The 17,084-nt window shown below is 48.2% G+C and overlaps 5 protein-coding genes across 5 annotated transcripts; 2 read left to right on the top strand and 3 right to left on the bottom strand.

Moving 5' to 3' along the window:
- Positions 1-1,394: 1,394 nt before the first annotated feature.
- Positions 1,395-3,682, bottom strand: RhiXN_11970 (AMP binding enzyme; the record flags this gene model as incomplete). The annotated part of the gene is made up of 5 exons (XM_043331785.1): positions 1,395-1,418; positions 1,468-1,854; positions 1,912-2,252; positions 2,305-3,212; positions 3,282-3,682. The coding sequence occupies 5 exons, from the start codon at positions 3,680-3,682 to the stop codon at positions 1,395-1,397; spliced, it is 2,061 nt and encodes a 686-aa protein (XP_043186546.1).
- Positions 3,683-4,371: 689 nt separating this feature from the next.
- On the bottom strand, positions 4,372-6,011 carry RhiXN_11969 (bromodomain associated protein; the record flags this gene model as incomplete). Its single annotated transcript, XM_043331784.1, has 3 exons — positions 4,372-4,676; positions 4,743-5,557; positions 5,683-6,011. The coding sequence occupies 3 exons, from the start codon at positions 6,009-6,011 to the stop codon at positions 4,372-4,374; spliced, it is 1,449 nt and encodes a 482-aa protein (XP_043186545.1).
- An 832-nt stretch (positions 6,012-6,843) lies between these two features.
- RhiXN_11968 (cytochrome P450 family protein) lies at positions 6,844-7,504 on the top strand (the record flags this gene model as incomplete). Its single annotated transcript, XM_043331783.1, has 3 exons — positions 6,844-7,036; positions 7,099-7,237; positions 7,294-7,504. The coding sequence occupies 3 exons, from the start codon at positions 6,844-6,846 to the stop codon at positions 7,502-7,504; spliced, it is 543 nt and encodes a 180-aa protein (XP_043186544.1).
- A 746-nt stretch (positions 7,505-8,250) lies between these two features.
- Positions 8,251-12,719, top strand: RhiXN_11967 (cytochrome P450 family protein; the record flags this gene model as incomplete). Its single annotated transcript, XM_043331782.1, has 10 exons — positions 8,251-8,407; positions 10,728-10,809; positions 10,858-11,064; positions 11,123-11,244; positions 11,304-11,446; positions 11,510-11,633; positions 11,686-11,699; positions 11,758-11,947; positions 12,235-12,565; positions 12,632-12,719. 10 exons carry the CDS (start codon positions 8,251-8,253, stop codon positions 12,717-12,719), a joined length of 1,458 nt encoding a protein of 485 aa, XP_043186543.1.
- Positions 12,720-13,094: 375 nt separating this feature from the next.
- On the bottom strand, positions 13,095-15,154 carry RhiXN_11966 (FAD-binding domain protein; the record flags this gene model as incomplete). The annotated part of the gene is made up of 5 exons (XM_043331781.1): positions 13,095-13,318; positions 13,351-14,509; positions 14,613-14,891; positions 14,937-14,999; positions 15,065-15,154. 5 exons carry the CDS (start codon positions 15,152-15,154, stop codon positions 13,095-13,097), a joined length of 1,815 nt encoding a protein of 604 aa, XP_043186542.1.
- Between the last annotated feature and the right edge of the window lie 1,930 nt (positions 15,155-17,084).

The following is a 17,084-nucleotide window of genomic DNA, read 5'->3' as shown; positions in this document are numbered from 1 at the left end:
GACGATAGTTCCATAGGCAAGGTCTCAGGAGCCGTTGTCCGGTTGCTAGTATGAAGCGGTATGTATCTGGAAGAGCAAGTATGGCAAAAGACGCCCCCGCACACCCGGCAATGCTGCGCGATGGGGTTTGGATTCGATAGTGAGCAAGCGACATTTGAGTAACAAAGACAGCGAAGCTTACATGCTTTCGTTCCACTATGGAGAATTTGACACTGCAAGTCAAGGAGTCGCACACGGTAGCCATATGATCCGGTTTCCATCGGTTCCTGCAAAGAATGACAGCAATCTGCTCACCGGGGCGAGCCAGATTGGTCCCAGAACTCCTTGAGGACTGCTTTTGTGCAAAGAAGAAGAGGGATCGCATCGATTAGGAGATACGTCTACTTGATAAACGGGGGGCGCAGTCGTGATATAGAACGGCAGGGAGAGGTACAGAGATTCGTATCCCAAATGGCCAGTTCATCGCCCATCATTTTGCCCGTGGAGATCGAATGAGCTATGTCACTACACCATTCACGCTAGTGTCCAAGAGGCATGTGACATCTTGGTAAGCAAGCTTGAGCTCCAATATTTAGCCTTGGACAACGAGCACCGGTGACAACAACAAAGAGCGACATTCCCGCCAAAATCTCTCGAAATTAGTCCACTGAGAACCCGAAAATGTAAAGTCAGTTAAACGAGCTCTCTTTTCCTTTTTCGGTCACACGCTTACCAGCCTTCTAACCCGCCCGGTATCATGCTTCTTTTTGGGAATCGTTGGCTCGGAGACCCCCAAGTTCTATCCCAACCAGTGCAAGTCTTCTCGGAATGCTTGATGCCTAACAAATGATAGAACACAAGGGTGGTTGCTCCACAGCCACATCGCCACCCCAATACTTCCTTGACAAATCAAGAACTTCCCCACACTGTCGCGGCTCAGTCTCGATTTTGCGGGGGACACCATGACGATGACGCATGGTCGAGGAATCCGTCGTACGATATTTTTGTCATTCTTCTCGTCGGCGATGTTTCTTTTTTTTTTTTCAAGGCCAACTGGCTTATCTCCAGCCAATCACTTGCTCACCGTGTGTATATGTATCTATTCCTCCGTGTCTTGTAGTTGGTCCGTCGCCTGCCCGGCACTACTCGCCCCAGCATCTGCGCGGTGCCTTTAGCTGAGATATTCGGATCGACCCTACCCCGATGTACTACAGGCCAACCAACAGCGAGTTTCCCAAGCTCAACGCACGTGCATAAAGTAAATAACAGACGTTCCATTCGTTTAATTATCGTACAAAATCAATCAGCGTCGCGAATCATGAGGTATCTCAAGTCCTAACATTCTCCAAGGTCATCATACTTCGGCTTCAGAGCCTTTAAAAGAATAGAGCCCGAGCCTAAAGCTTGCGAGGCATTTACTGGGCCTCCTTGTATACCTCCTGTAGCAAGAATTAATACCAGATCCAAACTAGTAACAATAATACTAACCTTAATCTCCTTGTCGTACTTCTGTGCAATCTTCTTCCTCTGAATCTTCTGCGCAGCAGTAACGAGCTCGTTCTCGGGTGTCCATTCTTCAGGCGTGAGGACAACGGCCTCCAAGATCTCCAAAGGCTTGAAACCGGCCTTCTTTCCGACTACGTTGCACTGCTTGAGCACGGCCTCGGCGACTGCCTTGTTGTGACAGAGAGTTGTGAGGTCGGCAGAGGAGTCAACATTAGGGAGGTTGGCCGACTGGAGGAAGTGGCGGAGATTAGATTCGTGTGGGTAGATCAGGGCCATGGGCTGCTTCGCGTCCGGAACGGCATGAACGCAGATATTGGCTACGAGGTCGCAAGACTTGTAGGTCGACTCGAGGCGCTCCAGTGCAATGTACTATAGAACCGGTGGCGTCAGCGCTCCAATCTTCCGAAAAACAATATATTCACATACCTCTCCACCCTGCAGCTTGACCAAGTTCTTGATACGATCAATGATGCTTAGTGTGCCATCCTTGTTCCATTGGCCGACATCGCCGGTCCTGAACCAACCGTCGCCAGCAAAGATCTCCTTGTCGTTATTGAGATCATCACGTTTGAAGTAACCCTTGGTCACCGAAGGGCCACGAATAAGGATCTCACCCTGCGGGAGATCATTGGTCGAGAGATATCCGGCTTCGGGATGATCGAGTAACTTAATTTCAATCGATGGGACGGGAACACCAACGGGGCCGTAGGACATGTACTCGGGAGGAAGGATAGCACACATTCCACACGACTCGGTCATTCCGTATCCTACACAGTATTGTCAGTACAACGAGCTCGCCACGGGTTACACATGACGTACCTTGAAGGACAGTAACGAGAGCCAAGGACAAGAACTCTTGAGTCTCGCGAGAGAGCGCGGCACCACCACTGAGCGTCAGGCGGAGACGACCTCCAGTCTGTTGCTTGACTTGGTTGAATACGAGCGAGTCGACGGCTTGGGTAAGGCCAGGAACGCCAGCCTTCTTGATGGACATACTGCCCATGAACACACTCTTCTTGAGTCCTCCTGAAGCATTGACCTTGCCCATGATACCCTTGCGAATAGTCTCCCAAACGGCAGGAACACCAACCATGATCGTCGGACGGAAGGCGCGAATGTCGCCCAGGCAGTTTCGAACAGACGCGTCAGTCAAGGTCTTGACGCGCCCGTATCCGGTGGTCATTCCAACAAAGAACAGAGCGAGTTCGACAATGTATTCGAGAATGTGAGCGAGCGGAAGGTATGCGAGGAAAGCATCATCGGGCTTGAGGTGGTGTCCAAGGAGCGTCTTGATGGCTCCGAGGGACGCGATGAGATTTCCGTGGCTCAAGACGACACCCTTGGGCGCGCCAGTCGATCCAGAGGTGTACATGATGCATGCGGTGTCTTCCGAGGTGGGTAGACGGGACTTGGTATCCACATCCGGGTTCTCGCGACCCTTGGCGCGGACGTCATCCAAGTGGAGGACGGTCAAGCCCTCGCGAACTGCCTTGATGTCTTCGAGAACCTTGTCGCTGGGTTTGCCGTCATAGACAACCAATTTCACGGTGGGCGTCTTGGGCAAAACACCTAGGAGCGTAGGGAGCAAGTCGGCGTTGGTGAATACACCCTGGCATTCAGGCTCATCGAGCGAGTGCTGTAGGCCTGATTCACCAAGGGTGTCATAAGCTGTAGCGATAGGCGTGCCAATCGCCGCGCATGCATGACCCATCATTTGCCAATTCACCCTAAGATCACCCCCACCCCACTTGTCAGTTGCCTGTCCGCCACCAGACTAAATCCATAACGCCACTTACGAAGTCTGCGCGTAAATATTGAACACCTTGCCCTTTTCGACTCCCAACACGACGAGACCACGAGCAGCCTCCATGCAGTAGTCGCGGAACTCGACAAAGGACCAGTACTGGTAATCTGAAAGCTGGAAATACTTCCATACTTTCTTCTCGGTGACCTGCTTGCCGCCAACGTTCTTGGTAACTTCCTTCTCTTCCTCGACAATCTTCTCAATGTTGCGCCATCCGATGGCCTGTTTCGAGCCGTGGGTGCGCGCAGCGTATTGGAGGACATCGTGGATGATATTAATGCCCTCGGCCGGTCGGTCCACAAGGCTGTCGGGATGGATCCACGAACGGCGGACGGCGGACTCGCCATTGGTGGCAGCGCCGACCTCAACGGAACCGGGCTTGCTATTCGGCATACTGGAACAGGTAGTGGGGTGGTTGTGGTTGGGGGGTGGGGGGATACGCCTCGACGTAATGGTCTTGCCTCTTTTATAATCATGACCAAGCAAACAACAATATATTACTATATAAAGAAGTTGGGGCCCTCGGCCTAGACGCGTGACCACTTGCCCAAGGCCTTGGCCAGGTCCCCAGACAGCGTCCGAGGCCAGGGGGACATTGAGCACGTCTGATAAGGTGCCTTGCACATCATGCTGTACCCCCAATGTATTAAGGCTGGCCCCCAATACATTGATAAGTGCAGGGCTGGAGTAATGAGTTCCGGATCTTGCAGGCTATGCATTACACCTTAGCGCCCCAAGTCGTGCGCCCAATGAGCTCAACCCATGCCCCAATGAGCTCAACTATGCCCTAATGAGCCAAGGCTCCGCCCCAAACGAACGTCAGTACGCGTTAAAGTGAAATCATACAACACCCCAATATATTAGTCACAGTAAATACAAAACACCGCCGATCACAACTCAGAGCTACGCACACCAGCGCGAGTCCGAACACCCCAACTCGAGGCTTCAGCCAAACAAGCATCTACGCTCAGAAGTGTGCGTAGAGTACCATCCCAACGGCCGGCTTGAATCTACAACCGGTAACCGGACATCCCAGTATTCCCCCCCCCCCCCCCAATGAGCCTTTCGGGCGCACTACGGTACTACGCCTTTGCTCTCCTCAGCCCACTCTCATAATCCTTGGCAGTCCAATCCCACGTAGGAACCAGTCTGGCCTCGGGCAGTCCCTCTCCAGTTCCGTTCAATGGGCCTCCACCATCCGCCTCGGGCACGGGCAAACACCATGGTGCAATCGTCGATCTTTCCGTATGATAAAACATGGGCTGAGCTTTGTCCGCATCTGCCGAGTCCCGGAGCGGTTGTGGTGGAACAATGCGCGTTATTTTGTGGAGAGCCGAGGGCGCAAGGAATGTATGGGCTAGTGGAAGGATTGCAGAGTTTAGGTAACCTGTTACCGAAAAATTTGGGATGGGAGAAGGTCAGTACTTGCATGTGAATCCATAGATAGACATACCCATAACACTTCCTATATCCTGTTCTCTTGGAATAACTCGGCCTCCTACACCACTAGTTGCCAACGACCCCACTCTATCGAACCCTTTCTTCCCGAGCACGAGTTCGCCTTGTTGGTCGAGTAGCACAGGTACACCGAATCCATGACCATGCGGTTGGCCAGTTTCCACTCCACCCCAGGCGCCAAACATTGAGTCTGACGCGTCGAAGGCCTGATTGAGTGCATTGGCGAGCACACGCGCTGCCTTGGACCGAGCTGGGTTTGTTCCAGGTGTTGACTGGGGAAATGGAAACGGGGGTGTAGGATCGGTAGAGTGTTGGGATAAAGCTTCCCGTAGTGCGACCGAGGGAATAGTAATGGTGCTTATTTCCTTTGGTGGAACGGACCGGACCGGGGCCTCCAATGGTGGTAATGAGGCATTTGCGAGTGCCGAGCGGACGTAAGGTATCGCTCCTGTTGAGGATATCGACGGGACTGACTTGTGCCTCGACAATTTGGTACTGGGCATTGGAGCAGGAGCCGTGGACGGGCTGGTTGTTGGAAAGGGCGGGAGAAAATCGGGAATATGGTCTGGTGGAGAAGTTGTCCATTCGTTGGGTCGCGTTCGTTTAGATGCTGGAGAGGGTGAGCGGGAGATTGGAGATGGCGGGAGTGCAACGGGTTTAGAGTCTGGTGTATATACTTGATACGGACTATCCTCGTCCTCATCCTCATTATCCGATTGGACAGGTGAGGGTAATTGAGCGTAAACAAGGTGGATTCCTGGTTCACCCCGCACTACACCCTCTGATAAATGCTCTAAAAGACAATGAGCCCTAGAACAGATAAAACGAAAGAAATGGTAATACTTGCCATCTAACGAAATCAACTCCTTCTTCCTAGCGTCCTCGACACCCACACCAACACTTACACCCACCCCATTGGCATGCCAGGAACTCACTCCCAGTACCCCCTTTCTTCCCGCATCTGGACCTCGTCCCGCAACGACGTATTTTTGCCCACTTCCCCAGCTTCAGTCCCCAGCCACGTGGACAACTCATCCACATCAACCCCGACTTCTGACAAGGCATTGACGGCATCCGGCCATGACGGATTTGTTCGTCCACCGTGGTGAGAATGGGCAGCAAACGACCGTGCTAGCAGATCCAAGTATTCTGCATAGAGTGCTGTAAGTGTGTGAGATGCAAGGGACGATGACGATGAGAAGTTGTGGGAATGGAGAACTCGGAGTGTTGCTCGGTGAAGGTGTTGGTGTGCTGTTCCATCCATCAAGTTTATTAGCCGATGATATCAATATAGTCTTTGTACTTTTCGATCTGCCTCGTGTGGGTACCAAGTGAGTCGACTTGATATTATCCCTACTAAAATCCTGTGAGCCGTGGTTGTGCAAGTGGTCGTGATTACATCCATTGGTAAAGCCCGTGTCATTGGATCCGCCCCTGAAGTGGCGCTTAACACCTATTATTTGTTAACTGTGTGGGCTTAATTCCTCTTCCAAAGCAAGGCCCCATTTGCACCAATTGCAGCGTTAGCGCAAACAAATCTTGAAGAGCCGTAAACATATTGATGCCAGTGCTGTGTGTATCAGAAAAAAACCCATATTTCTTGAAAAGAATGTCAAGGACCAACCGTCCGCCTGAATTGGCCACTTTTATTGGACTGGTACACACTATCACGGTCATGCCCACAGTTAACACAGTTCTGAACGTTCGAATTCGAATATCCGTTTTATATCATTAACTACTAAGCGCATTTATCTGCAATCCACCAAATTCGAAATGTCTACTGTATCCTGCCACACATTCTACTGGTATCAGTCTCTAAGAGTCGACTAATCTCGAATCGGTAAGTCTATAACCAACGCACAGTCCACACGGTATTTAAAAGGGATAGTATCGCACCCAAGGCCGTATATATCCGATCCAAGAACATCTCGTGTTCATGGATGCCTTTATTTATCCAATATGTATCGACTACACCTAAATCGGATGGCCGTAATGCATCAGATTATCGCATAAAAGACGCGATTGTACCCGCATTTTCGATGTGATCCACCTTGCACTGTACAACCCCCGTGAATTATTCCAGGCACAATCGTAGCATGATAGATACCCAAGCCACTCTGTACGCGGCACTCACAGCCGCTGTGGTTTGCTACTCCTGGAACCGGATTCGGCGCCCAAAAATCCGCCACCCACCTTCTCCCTGGTCTCTTCCGTTTCTCGGCAACCTGTTCTCGATCCCTCCTGGCTACGAGTACATCTCGTTCGCGAAACTTGGACAACAACTGAAATGTATACATTCTATGGACGATTCACAAGGCGTAGATGTATACTGACTCACTTTTAATCGTTAGCGGACATTATTTACTTAGAAATACTCGGCCATAAGCATATCATAGTCAATTCTGCGGAAGCTGCGTCCGAGCTTCTTGACAAGCATGCTGTATTCCACTCGTCCCGACCACCTGTCCCCATGGTCAAGGATCCCTCACTGTAAGCCAATAGCCAAACGCTGACTTATCCGAGTTCGCATCCAATCGGCTCCGCAGAATGAACTGGCCCGAAATATTTGCGCTGATGGAGTATACCGATACCTGGAGGCACTATCGTCGCATGATGAACAATTGGCTCAACGTGCGCGCCGTGACCCAGTTCAACGACCTGCAAGAGCGGCAAGCTCGTTCACTCTTGAAACGGATAATGCGCGTTGCGGGCCATCAGGAGCCATTTGATCAGCTCAAGGAGGAAATCTACTTGTAAGTCCTACTTTTGTAAACCACACTTTTTTTTTTCTTTGCAGATTATTGAAATGAAGATGGTTTAAAGTGCTTTGGGGTCGACTATGTTTCAACTCGCTTATGGGTACCGGCCCAAAACTCCACAGGATAGGTTTTAAAGGCGTTTCAACTGACGTTGCATAATTTATCGTGCGCAGTCATGCAAACAAGTAAGTAGTAAGCTTTAACATATTGTTGATGGACACTGGGCCGATCATGACTATCCAGATTTTCTCGTCAATGTCTTCCCGATAATGGTATACATTCCAAACTGGTTTCCCGGAGCTGGCTGGAGAGCCACAGCCAGGAAATATGCCGCACAAAAGGAAGAATCTAAAAGCGAGCCATATGAATGGGCGAAATCTCAGGTCGTGAGTGTTTGGTTTCTTACAGCTTGTCCTTCCTTTCTCTGTATTTGATACACATATATAATACTGCAGGGCAAGGAACACATCAAGTCTCTATTTTGGGCTCTTTACTTCAGGATCACCAACTGTTATCAGGACTGAGTCCCGCGAAGCAGGAAGAAATGTTGAAAGAAATCGGAATCACTATAGTCGGAGGTCAGTGTATCTAGATATCATGTCCAGGAACAATACTAAACCTGAAGTTTCTGCACAGCTGGGACAGACACGGTAAGCGACTCTTCAAACAAAACTCGGGCTCTCTGTGAACAACCAATATATTCCGACGACAGACCACCTTTTCCTTGTCAATTTTGTATTCGCGATGGTCGTGAATCCCGACGTTCAAGCCAAGGCCCAGCAAGAACTCGACTCTGTTCTCGGTCACGCCACTTTACCGAAGATGTCAGATAAGAATCGACTACCGTACATCAGGAACGTGATAGACGAAGTGTTTCGGTTGTATCCCGTTTTGCCGATGGGTGAGGTTGGCTTCAATGTGAAAGAGGTCGGACTGATCAACTTGCACGCGTCTTTCTTGGCTTGATCTCTACTCTAGCGTTGCCCCATGGATGCCACCAAGACGATACGTACAGGGGCTATAACATCCAAAAGGGAACGACCATGTAAGGAATGTTCGTTATCGCACGGGCTACTATACTGACCTTGATCAAATTCATCACGAACTCGACTCGCTGAGCAGAATCGGGAATTTGTGGTAAGACCTGACTGGCGACGTCGTTCAGCCATAGCTCATAGTGGGCTATTGTTAGGGCCATTGGTCGGGACCCTTGCCAGTACAAGGATCCTGAAACCTTCGATCCTGATAGGTTTCTTGACCCACAGGTCCTGCGACCATCAATGTTTGGGTGGGGTAGACGGTAGGCACATTCTTCAGTTGGCCGAGTAGAAATATTGATGACGTCCCACTAATAACTCTGTTTATGTCATCAGCAAATGTCCTGGCTTGCATTTCGGTGAAGACTCGGCATTCATCATGGCTACTTCATTATTGTCAGTTTTTACTTTCTCACAGAAAACAGATAGCAGCGGTCATCCTATCGTACCACGAGCTGAAACGGAACGTAACTGCACCGTATTGTGAGTTCGCACTCAGGGTAATTGTTTGTCAAATGCTGAGAAATAAGTTGATTTTTCTACTGGTAGCGAGTTAAAGCCGTTTGATTTGAGTTCAAGATGAGGTCGGAAGAGCATCACCAGCTCTTACTCAGCATTGATGCTGACGGAGAATGAACCCAAGAGAGCTTGCCTTTAGGTGGAAGGTTGACCGAGACCTGGCAACTCTGGGGGACTTCAGGACTAGGGTCGGCACCATCACCAATGTTTCGGTGTAATTATTTTCAAACAAATCTCACGTTATTGCAACCGAACAAGCCGCCAAGCCGGCGGGCAAGTATGTTTTCTCAAAAATAATGCCAGTAGCCAACCGCCTGCCCACATTTGTTCACTAGATTGTGGAATGATACCACTATGTCGATACCTATGCTGTGGACTAAGAGCCACCACAGACAGTCACTATTATTTCACAAGCTAACCAAATTAATACTAACACATTCGGGTACTCGAACCTGGCTCTCCGTATGATACTGCCGAATCCTAAGTGCATACATCTGATTGTAACTGCGGTAACTTGCCGCGCGGTCTGCCAAGCTCGGCGTGTCTGCGTATACTTTATCATAGAACCATGACCATAAAGGGATTTTATGAATTCCGGGAAACCAACTGTGAACTATGCATATATACATTAGATTGTATTTGCATGTCTATATTGTATCTCATTCGTTTTGCTAGTATAGGAGAGGGGAGCACATCAATATCTGAAGCAATATATAGCTGTACGGTGTGGTTCCGAGAGTTCGATGAGTCGTAGTTCAGATTTATTCAGCGCAGCCGAGCCTGCGAGGGCGGCATCACTCATTCGGCGCCCAGATTTTGTTGTGTATAAGGGCTCAAACCTACCTGGGGCCCCCGTAACCAATCACTACGCTGGAGCTCAGTGGCCCTTTTAGAGAAGTAGGTGATTTCGTTAAGTGCCTACCATTACTAGAGACACTCTCAGTGTTCTCTTTTTGTCCAGTCCACCACTCTGCAGCTAAACAGGATCAAACCACCCGACCCGTGAGCATTCATTGTGTCTAGGTAGTCCCTATTCCTTGTACCAATTCCTTCATAGAGCGCCTTATTTGTGCTTACGACGCATTGACGTATTTATCTCGTTATCATCACGCACTGCCATCATGCACTGCCATCACGCACAATATATGCGAGTCGATGACTCCCGGAACAAATTCACCATGTGCCCAAGGGGCTGGTAACATTCGGGGCCGGATATCTCGGTCACTTAAACATATTGGGACTTGCTTTATCTGCGTCATACCTCCATAAATCAGATGAAGTGGAACTTCCATATAAAGGGTACACATATATCCGTACGTTCGATATCACTTACCTACCCCCCATCTCTGCCGAAGTAGAACAGTCCTCACAAACCTTCTAGCAACTACAATTGAGAATGTTAGATTTTCAAGTCAGCTTATACGTGGCTCAGCCATTCTTGCTCTTTACCACTGTACAAGGTTTAATACTGAAAAATTAGTGCGTGTGTTTAAGTGGAATTGAGCTGAAATCAAGATCAATACATACTGATCTTAGGTATCAATTCTTCCATAGTTCTGGTTATGCTGAGGGAGGCATACTAACATTGTAATTTTCAGGCCATATCCTACTGAAAAAAGGAATCTTTTACTGATGTACTGATTTATATTATTCTTAACTCTGCAGAAGCTATATCCGATGTTCTTGAGAAACGCACAGCGTCTTACTCATCCCGACCACCCGTACCCATGGTCAAAGATCCTTCATTGTATGTAAGCACCCTTGTTTATTGGTCCACACCTTATTGACCATTCAGGATGAACTGGCCGGGAAACCTCCCGCTGATGGAATATGGGGATGCCTGGAGGCACTATCGTCGAATAATGAACAATTGGCTTAGCATACGCGCTGTTGCCCAGTTCAATGACTTCCAGGAGCAGCAAGCCCGTTTCCTTCTCAGACGCCTGTTGAGTGCTACAAATCATGTGCAACCGTTTGAGCACATAAAAGACGAAATCAACTTGTAAGTCCTACTAATTTAGGCCTTGAATTAGTAGCTCGTGGTGTTGACAACATCAAAGTGCTTTGGGATCTATGATGCTCCAGCTTGCCTACGGGTATAAACCCAAGACCCCCCAGGACCCATTTATGAAAGAACTGCAGCTGACTGTACATAACGTAACATCTGCGAGCATGCAAACAAGTAGGTGGCGGACCGCGAACCGTGACGATTTGACACACAGCTGAATGTGATGCTTAAAGATTTCCTTGTTAACCTGTTCCCAGCTATGGCATACATTCCAGACTGGTTTCCTGGGACTGGCTGGAAGGTCACAGCGAGAGAATATGGAGCACAGAAAGAAAAAGCAAGAAAGGAGCCATATGAATGGGTCAAATCTCGGGTGGTGAGTTTCAATTTCGTAACAGCTACTCTCTTTACTTGGTAGTGATGATATATGCAAATGAAGGCCACAGGAACACATCAAACCTCTATTATCGGCTCTTTACTTCAAGATCACGAGCTATTATCTGGATCGAGTGCTGCCGAACGGGAAGAGTGGTTAAAGGAAATCGGAGTCACAACATTTGGAGGTTGGTTTACTTGAAGTGTATAATTAAGGATAGTGCTAAATATCTCCAACAGCCGGAGCAGACACTGTGAGTGATTCCTGCAGTAGATCTACCGTGTATGATCAGAGACTCATCCCTGTGGTAGTCTACCACTCTTCTCATCAATTTTATATTCGCAATGGTCGTAAATCCCGATGCACAGGCGAGGGCGCAGAGAGAGCTCACCTCTCTTCTCGGTCATGCCGTTTTACCGAAAATGTCCGACAAGAAGCGACTACCATACATCAGGAACCTAATCGACGAAGTGCTCCGATTGTATCCCGTTATGCCGTTTGGTGAGATTGGCTCCAGCGTGCAAGATGTCTGCCAACTTAACTAGTATAACCCATTGTTTGCTTTGCTCGAACCCTAGCATTACCCCATGCATGCGATCAGGATGATATTTACAGAGGTTATAACATTCAAAAGGGAACAACAATGTAGGAGATGTCCATTGTGGCATATACTGTGCTAATTTCGCTTTGACTTTATTGGCTCGAACCACCGAATAGAATAGGAAACCTATGGTAAAACTTTTGCTAGCGAAAATACTTCGTGATAATTGACCGTGTCATATGATTAGGGCTGTGGGTCGTGATCCCCGTCATTACAAAGATCCTGAAGTGTTTGATCCCGATAGGTTTCTGGACCCCGAGGTTCCACGTCCATCAGCCTTTGGATGGGGTAGACGGTGAGTACATCCTCCAAACAATTGATCTCAAGTACGAGCGGCATCCCACCAACCAATCGCTGTGTATGGCTACCAGCAAATGTCCCGGCTTTCATTTTGCAGAAGACTCGGCGTTCATTATCGCTGCATCGATGCTTTCGATCTTTACTTTCTTACAGAAGAAAGACATTAACGGTGATGTTATTGTACCTCAAGCCGAACCGGAGCGTAACTCTATGATATTGTGAGTGAATTCACACCAGTATTTACGAAGGGACAGGCGATGGCTCACCTTTTCTAATAATATTAGTGAGTTAAAGCCATTCGAATTTGAGCTTAGGTTGAGGTCAGAAGAGCACCGGCAGCTCGTGCTCAGTACCAGTGCCGATGGAATATGAGATTGAAGGTTATTACATCTGGGTGAAAGGTTGATTAATGGCTAGGAAGTTGTGATTAACGTATGAATACGACTATATTGAAACAATCGTGGAGTTATTGCAACCGCCATGTCAGTCGGCCACATCCCCGCGCAAATCTCTTGGTTTTCGAGATTCCGCAATTCATCCATGCATATTGAACTTCGAATGGATAGCTATACTATGAATGATTTCTTAAGTAAATGTGTATAATCAAAGGCCAAAAGCTCGGTAGAAGGCGGCGAACCACAATCAATATGTACGGACAATACAGCAATTTGATACAAGGTCATCGATAAACAATTGAAAGTTTAATACTAAACGGTCGCCAAGTTTAATTCACGAGAAGACCGCCCTTTAGAGCATACATTGCTTTCTGATAACCTCCAGCACCTCATCTTCCGATGGGTCCTCCATGCTCCAAAGCTCCTCTGTGCAGGGTAGCGAGTGTGCGTACCAATCATCCTTGATTTGCTCGATCGCCTTGTCTAAGCTCCTCCCGGTATCTGTATTCAGACCCATGTCGTATGGAGATAGCGTTTCATGCACAAAAGTAAAGTGGTCAGCATACGGCATTAAAGCTCTTGACAACGTCAGAGGTAAGGTGACCCACCCTTCTGTCCTGGCAGCTCGATGCTTTGCTCAAAGCGGAAGAAGTTATCAGGGTCCCAGTCTTTTTTGACCTGCTGGAGACGAGGGTAGTTGTCTCCATAGTACGCATCTTGCCAGTTAGGAATAGTTGGGTCGGTAAAGTTTACATAAGCCGCTTTGCCTTGTAATGTGTACGGGAGTAACTTCTGCTTGACCTTTCGCACGTAGTCGATCATTGCGTTTGTCGCGTGACGATTGTACCACTGGAGCTTTAAGTAGCTGACGTACGAAGCATCGCGCCAATAGAACGCTGTGTCCTTTGCGCCAACCTCTGCAGCCTTTCCCCCGACATGAACCCAAGTTAGATATGCCTTCCCGTTTGGGTCGTATCTACTTAGTACTCCACGTAGCTCTTCCATGATCGTGTCTACTTTCGAAATGAAGTCTGAGCTCAAAGCACGATGACCGTAGATGAAGGGGGTGTGATGATGGAATGCCGGGCTCCCTGGGCCCCATCCTTGTTCTTGAATAGCAATATTTGACCACTTGCATAGCTTGAAATTTGACTCTCCTCCAAAGCCTGTCAAGGGTTCGATGTGTCTGTGGAGATTCTCCTCAGTTCCATCGTATACTACCGTCAACTGCCCTCGGTCCCCCCGCCAAAGTACATTCATGGTGAGTTCGTTAGGCCATGGTTGATCATGCGAATTAAGCTTGTCGATCATTTCTTTGAACTTGGACTGGCCCTCGGGGAACTTCCAGGAAAAACCTCCGCCAATTACCATCCCATCATTGTTACCAAGGTCGTGGAGTTGGGTAGTGAACTCGACAAGGACCCCAAAGTTACCCCCGCCTCCACCCCGTAAAGCCCAAAACAGGTTCTTCTTCCTTTCGCAAGTATCTTTCCGACCAACGGTGATGTCGTCCCCATCGGCAGTGATGAGCCTGAAGCTAAGAACGCTATCTATCCCTAGACCATACTGACGAGAAAACGGGCTAACGCCCCCGCCCATAGTAAAACCTGAAACGCCGACTGAAGCACATCGCCCTCCCAGAACCATTTCGCTACGACCTGCTTCCTCCAAGCATCTATAGACATCGCCCCATCGGCATCCTGCCGGAATAGTTGCGGTTTTGGGCGTACTATCAAGATCGAAGGTAATTCCCTTGGGGCCAAAGCTCTTCATGTTTATCAAGATCCCGTCATGATTGAGAGAATAACCAGCGAAAGAGTGCCCCCCATTTTTAACGGTAAGTTTGATACGGTGTCCGGGCAAACCTGACTATATCTTGAATCTCCTTGACAGTGGTCGGAACAACAACCACATGGGGTAGTTTCAAAGCGTGAAGTAAGTTGCCATTAAATGCGGCTGCTTGATATAGGCTTCCGGCAGCAATAGTCAAGGCCTGACCCGAGCAAACTAGTGCGCGCAATTCTTGGACTTGTTCGGAAGTAAGCACGAAGCCTTCTGACCCCCTTCGTGGAAACGCTGATAGAGAATCATGCTCCTTCGCCCCTGGACGCTCTCCCGTACCGGTGAGTTTGCTTCCTAACGACTGCATCTAGGAGTCATTATTAGCGTTCATACTACTAGCTGAAATACATACAGCTACAGTGCCAACAGCTACACCTCTAGCTTGATGAGGTTGTCCGTTGCTTTCATTGCATCCCTGTAGGTGAGATTTAAAACCACGAATCGTAATTATGTCACCAACAAGTTTGGTTCATCACTCACCGATGCTGTTGGACGATCTACCCCCCTATTGAACTCGGCATCAAAAGGGGTTAGAATACCTGGTGTCTTGGATAGTGTGTCGAGAAACATGAGGCTATAATAACAGGGTTGTTAAGTCAGTATATGCCGGCCAAAACATATGCATATAGCCGAAAACCATATAGTAACATTGAATAACAAGATAATCTCACTTTTAGAAAGATGATTGTTATATCTTACGGTACAGAATCAGAGTAGAAAGTGATTTCTGTGTGACTGGGATAACTCGCGCTTGCTGGTATTTATGGGCCTCACGCTCACAATTTTGGTGCTAACCAACTAATCACGGCTTGACAGTATAATAAATACCTCAACACAAACTCCTGGACTGAAATGTATTATGTCATAACATTTTGTTCTAAGGGCTACTAAGACGAGCAGATTAATGACAAGTGCATCATCTGACACCATGTATCTCATCTTAGTACCGCGGAGAAATGGTAAAGGTCCGGAGTCTTTTGCATGCAGCACAGAGCTACTTGCGCCTACGATCAAACTCTGCAGTCAGCTGGTTGTTCTTTTTGATCGCTCGAGCGACTATATTCTGCAAAACACCCTTGGGCAACAATTCAAGCAATTGACATGTGTTCACGGGTAACTATAACAAGCGGTGGAGCTCAAACTCATGCAATATTACTGATCTCGTATTAACGTTAACATTGGAGAGACCTGTCGAGAGTCTTTGGGGTTTGTATAGCACATAAGACATGTACAGACGGGGAAGAGCGCCTTCGGCAAAAGTTGCCACGAACAAAAATGGCTATTGGGGCTTTCAAATGAACATGAACAATAAAGGAGAAACCTTTCCCTTTGGCGAATATTCCAAAATTCTTGTGAGCTAATAATGTGAGCTTCCAAGCAAAAATGAGCAAGACTCCTGAGCTCCTTCGGTCGTCCCGCCCGGGAAATCGATCGGATATCCCGTTAGCCTCACGCTTTCTTTAAAGACCACTAAAATACCAAATCGTATGTTGATCCGAACCGCATGGTAACTCAAGGGCCCAAACTCCAAAACCACGTACCGCAATGCTCACAACGTGAGCTTAGCTACTAATATTGTCGTGTGGTTTGGGAGGCCCTGATGGCCAAGAGTGTTTTTGGTAAAACCTGGTTTTGCTCCTGAGCCCTCTGGGGCGGCATGGGCTCATGTCCGTATAATGGTATCATATCCACCAACTTCCTTTTGATATCACCACCCTGCTTTGGTACCAATATTTTACATTAAGGTTTGCGCTCTTCCCGGGGCCCCGGCTGAAATGTACTTGTGTCGACACTATCCAAGTTAGGCAATGTGACCAAGTGCTGATGAAGGGATGTACCAACGTCAGCATTCAGGTGGGTTGATGATGAGTCACTACATAGTAATTCCCGCAAAACGAACTAGGCAAAATCAAGATTCCTCTCCAGCAAGGAAATACCCACACATACTCACGTGATTGCTGGGCGTCTCGAGCCACCAACTATCCCTATACTGTATGTGCATTATATTCGTGCACTGTCTTTTGTCCTAGCTACCTTCGCTTCTAAAACTTTCTTTGGCTCGGATGCAAGTTTTACCTTTAATATATTAATGACCTTTGCTCCATTTCATGAATATTTGATACATTTACTAAATGGATGGATTCGCCAGAACAGTCACTTCGAAATCTAAGCTATGGGCGTAGAAGAGATGACGCATATATGAATAAAAGTCAAAGTATCTTGCTTGGTCTCGGGCTGTTTCAGTGGGAAAGGGATAGTAGAAGTAGAAGTAGAAGTAGGAAAATACAAACGACCAGTGCTGGAGGACGGAGGAATGGGGGAAGGAGAGGCGAGACGCTGAGTCGGGGTGCCACCAGGGTCGCACCACCGAGCTGGCTGGGGTGAATACGAGGAACGGTAACTAGCATAACTTTATCTGTGTGTGCAGACCCTACGGACTAGCGAGTTGGCAAAGGCCAAACCAGGCCATGTGTGTAGCAGTGGTGCGCATGGGGAAGAC

This window comes from Rhizoctonia solani, chromosome 15, assembly GCF_016906535.1.
Source record: "Rhizoctonia solani chromosome 15, complete sequence".
NCBI lineage: Eukaryota > Fungi > Basidiomycota > Agaricomycetes > Cantharellales > Ceratobasidiaceae > Rhizoctonia > Rhizoctonia solani.
This window is presented reverse-complemented; position numbering and strand designations above follow the sequence as displayed.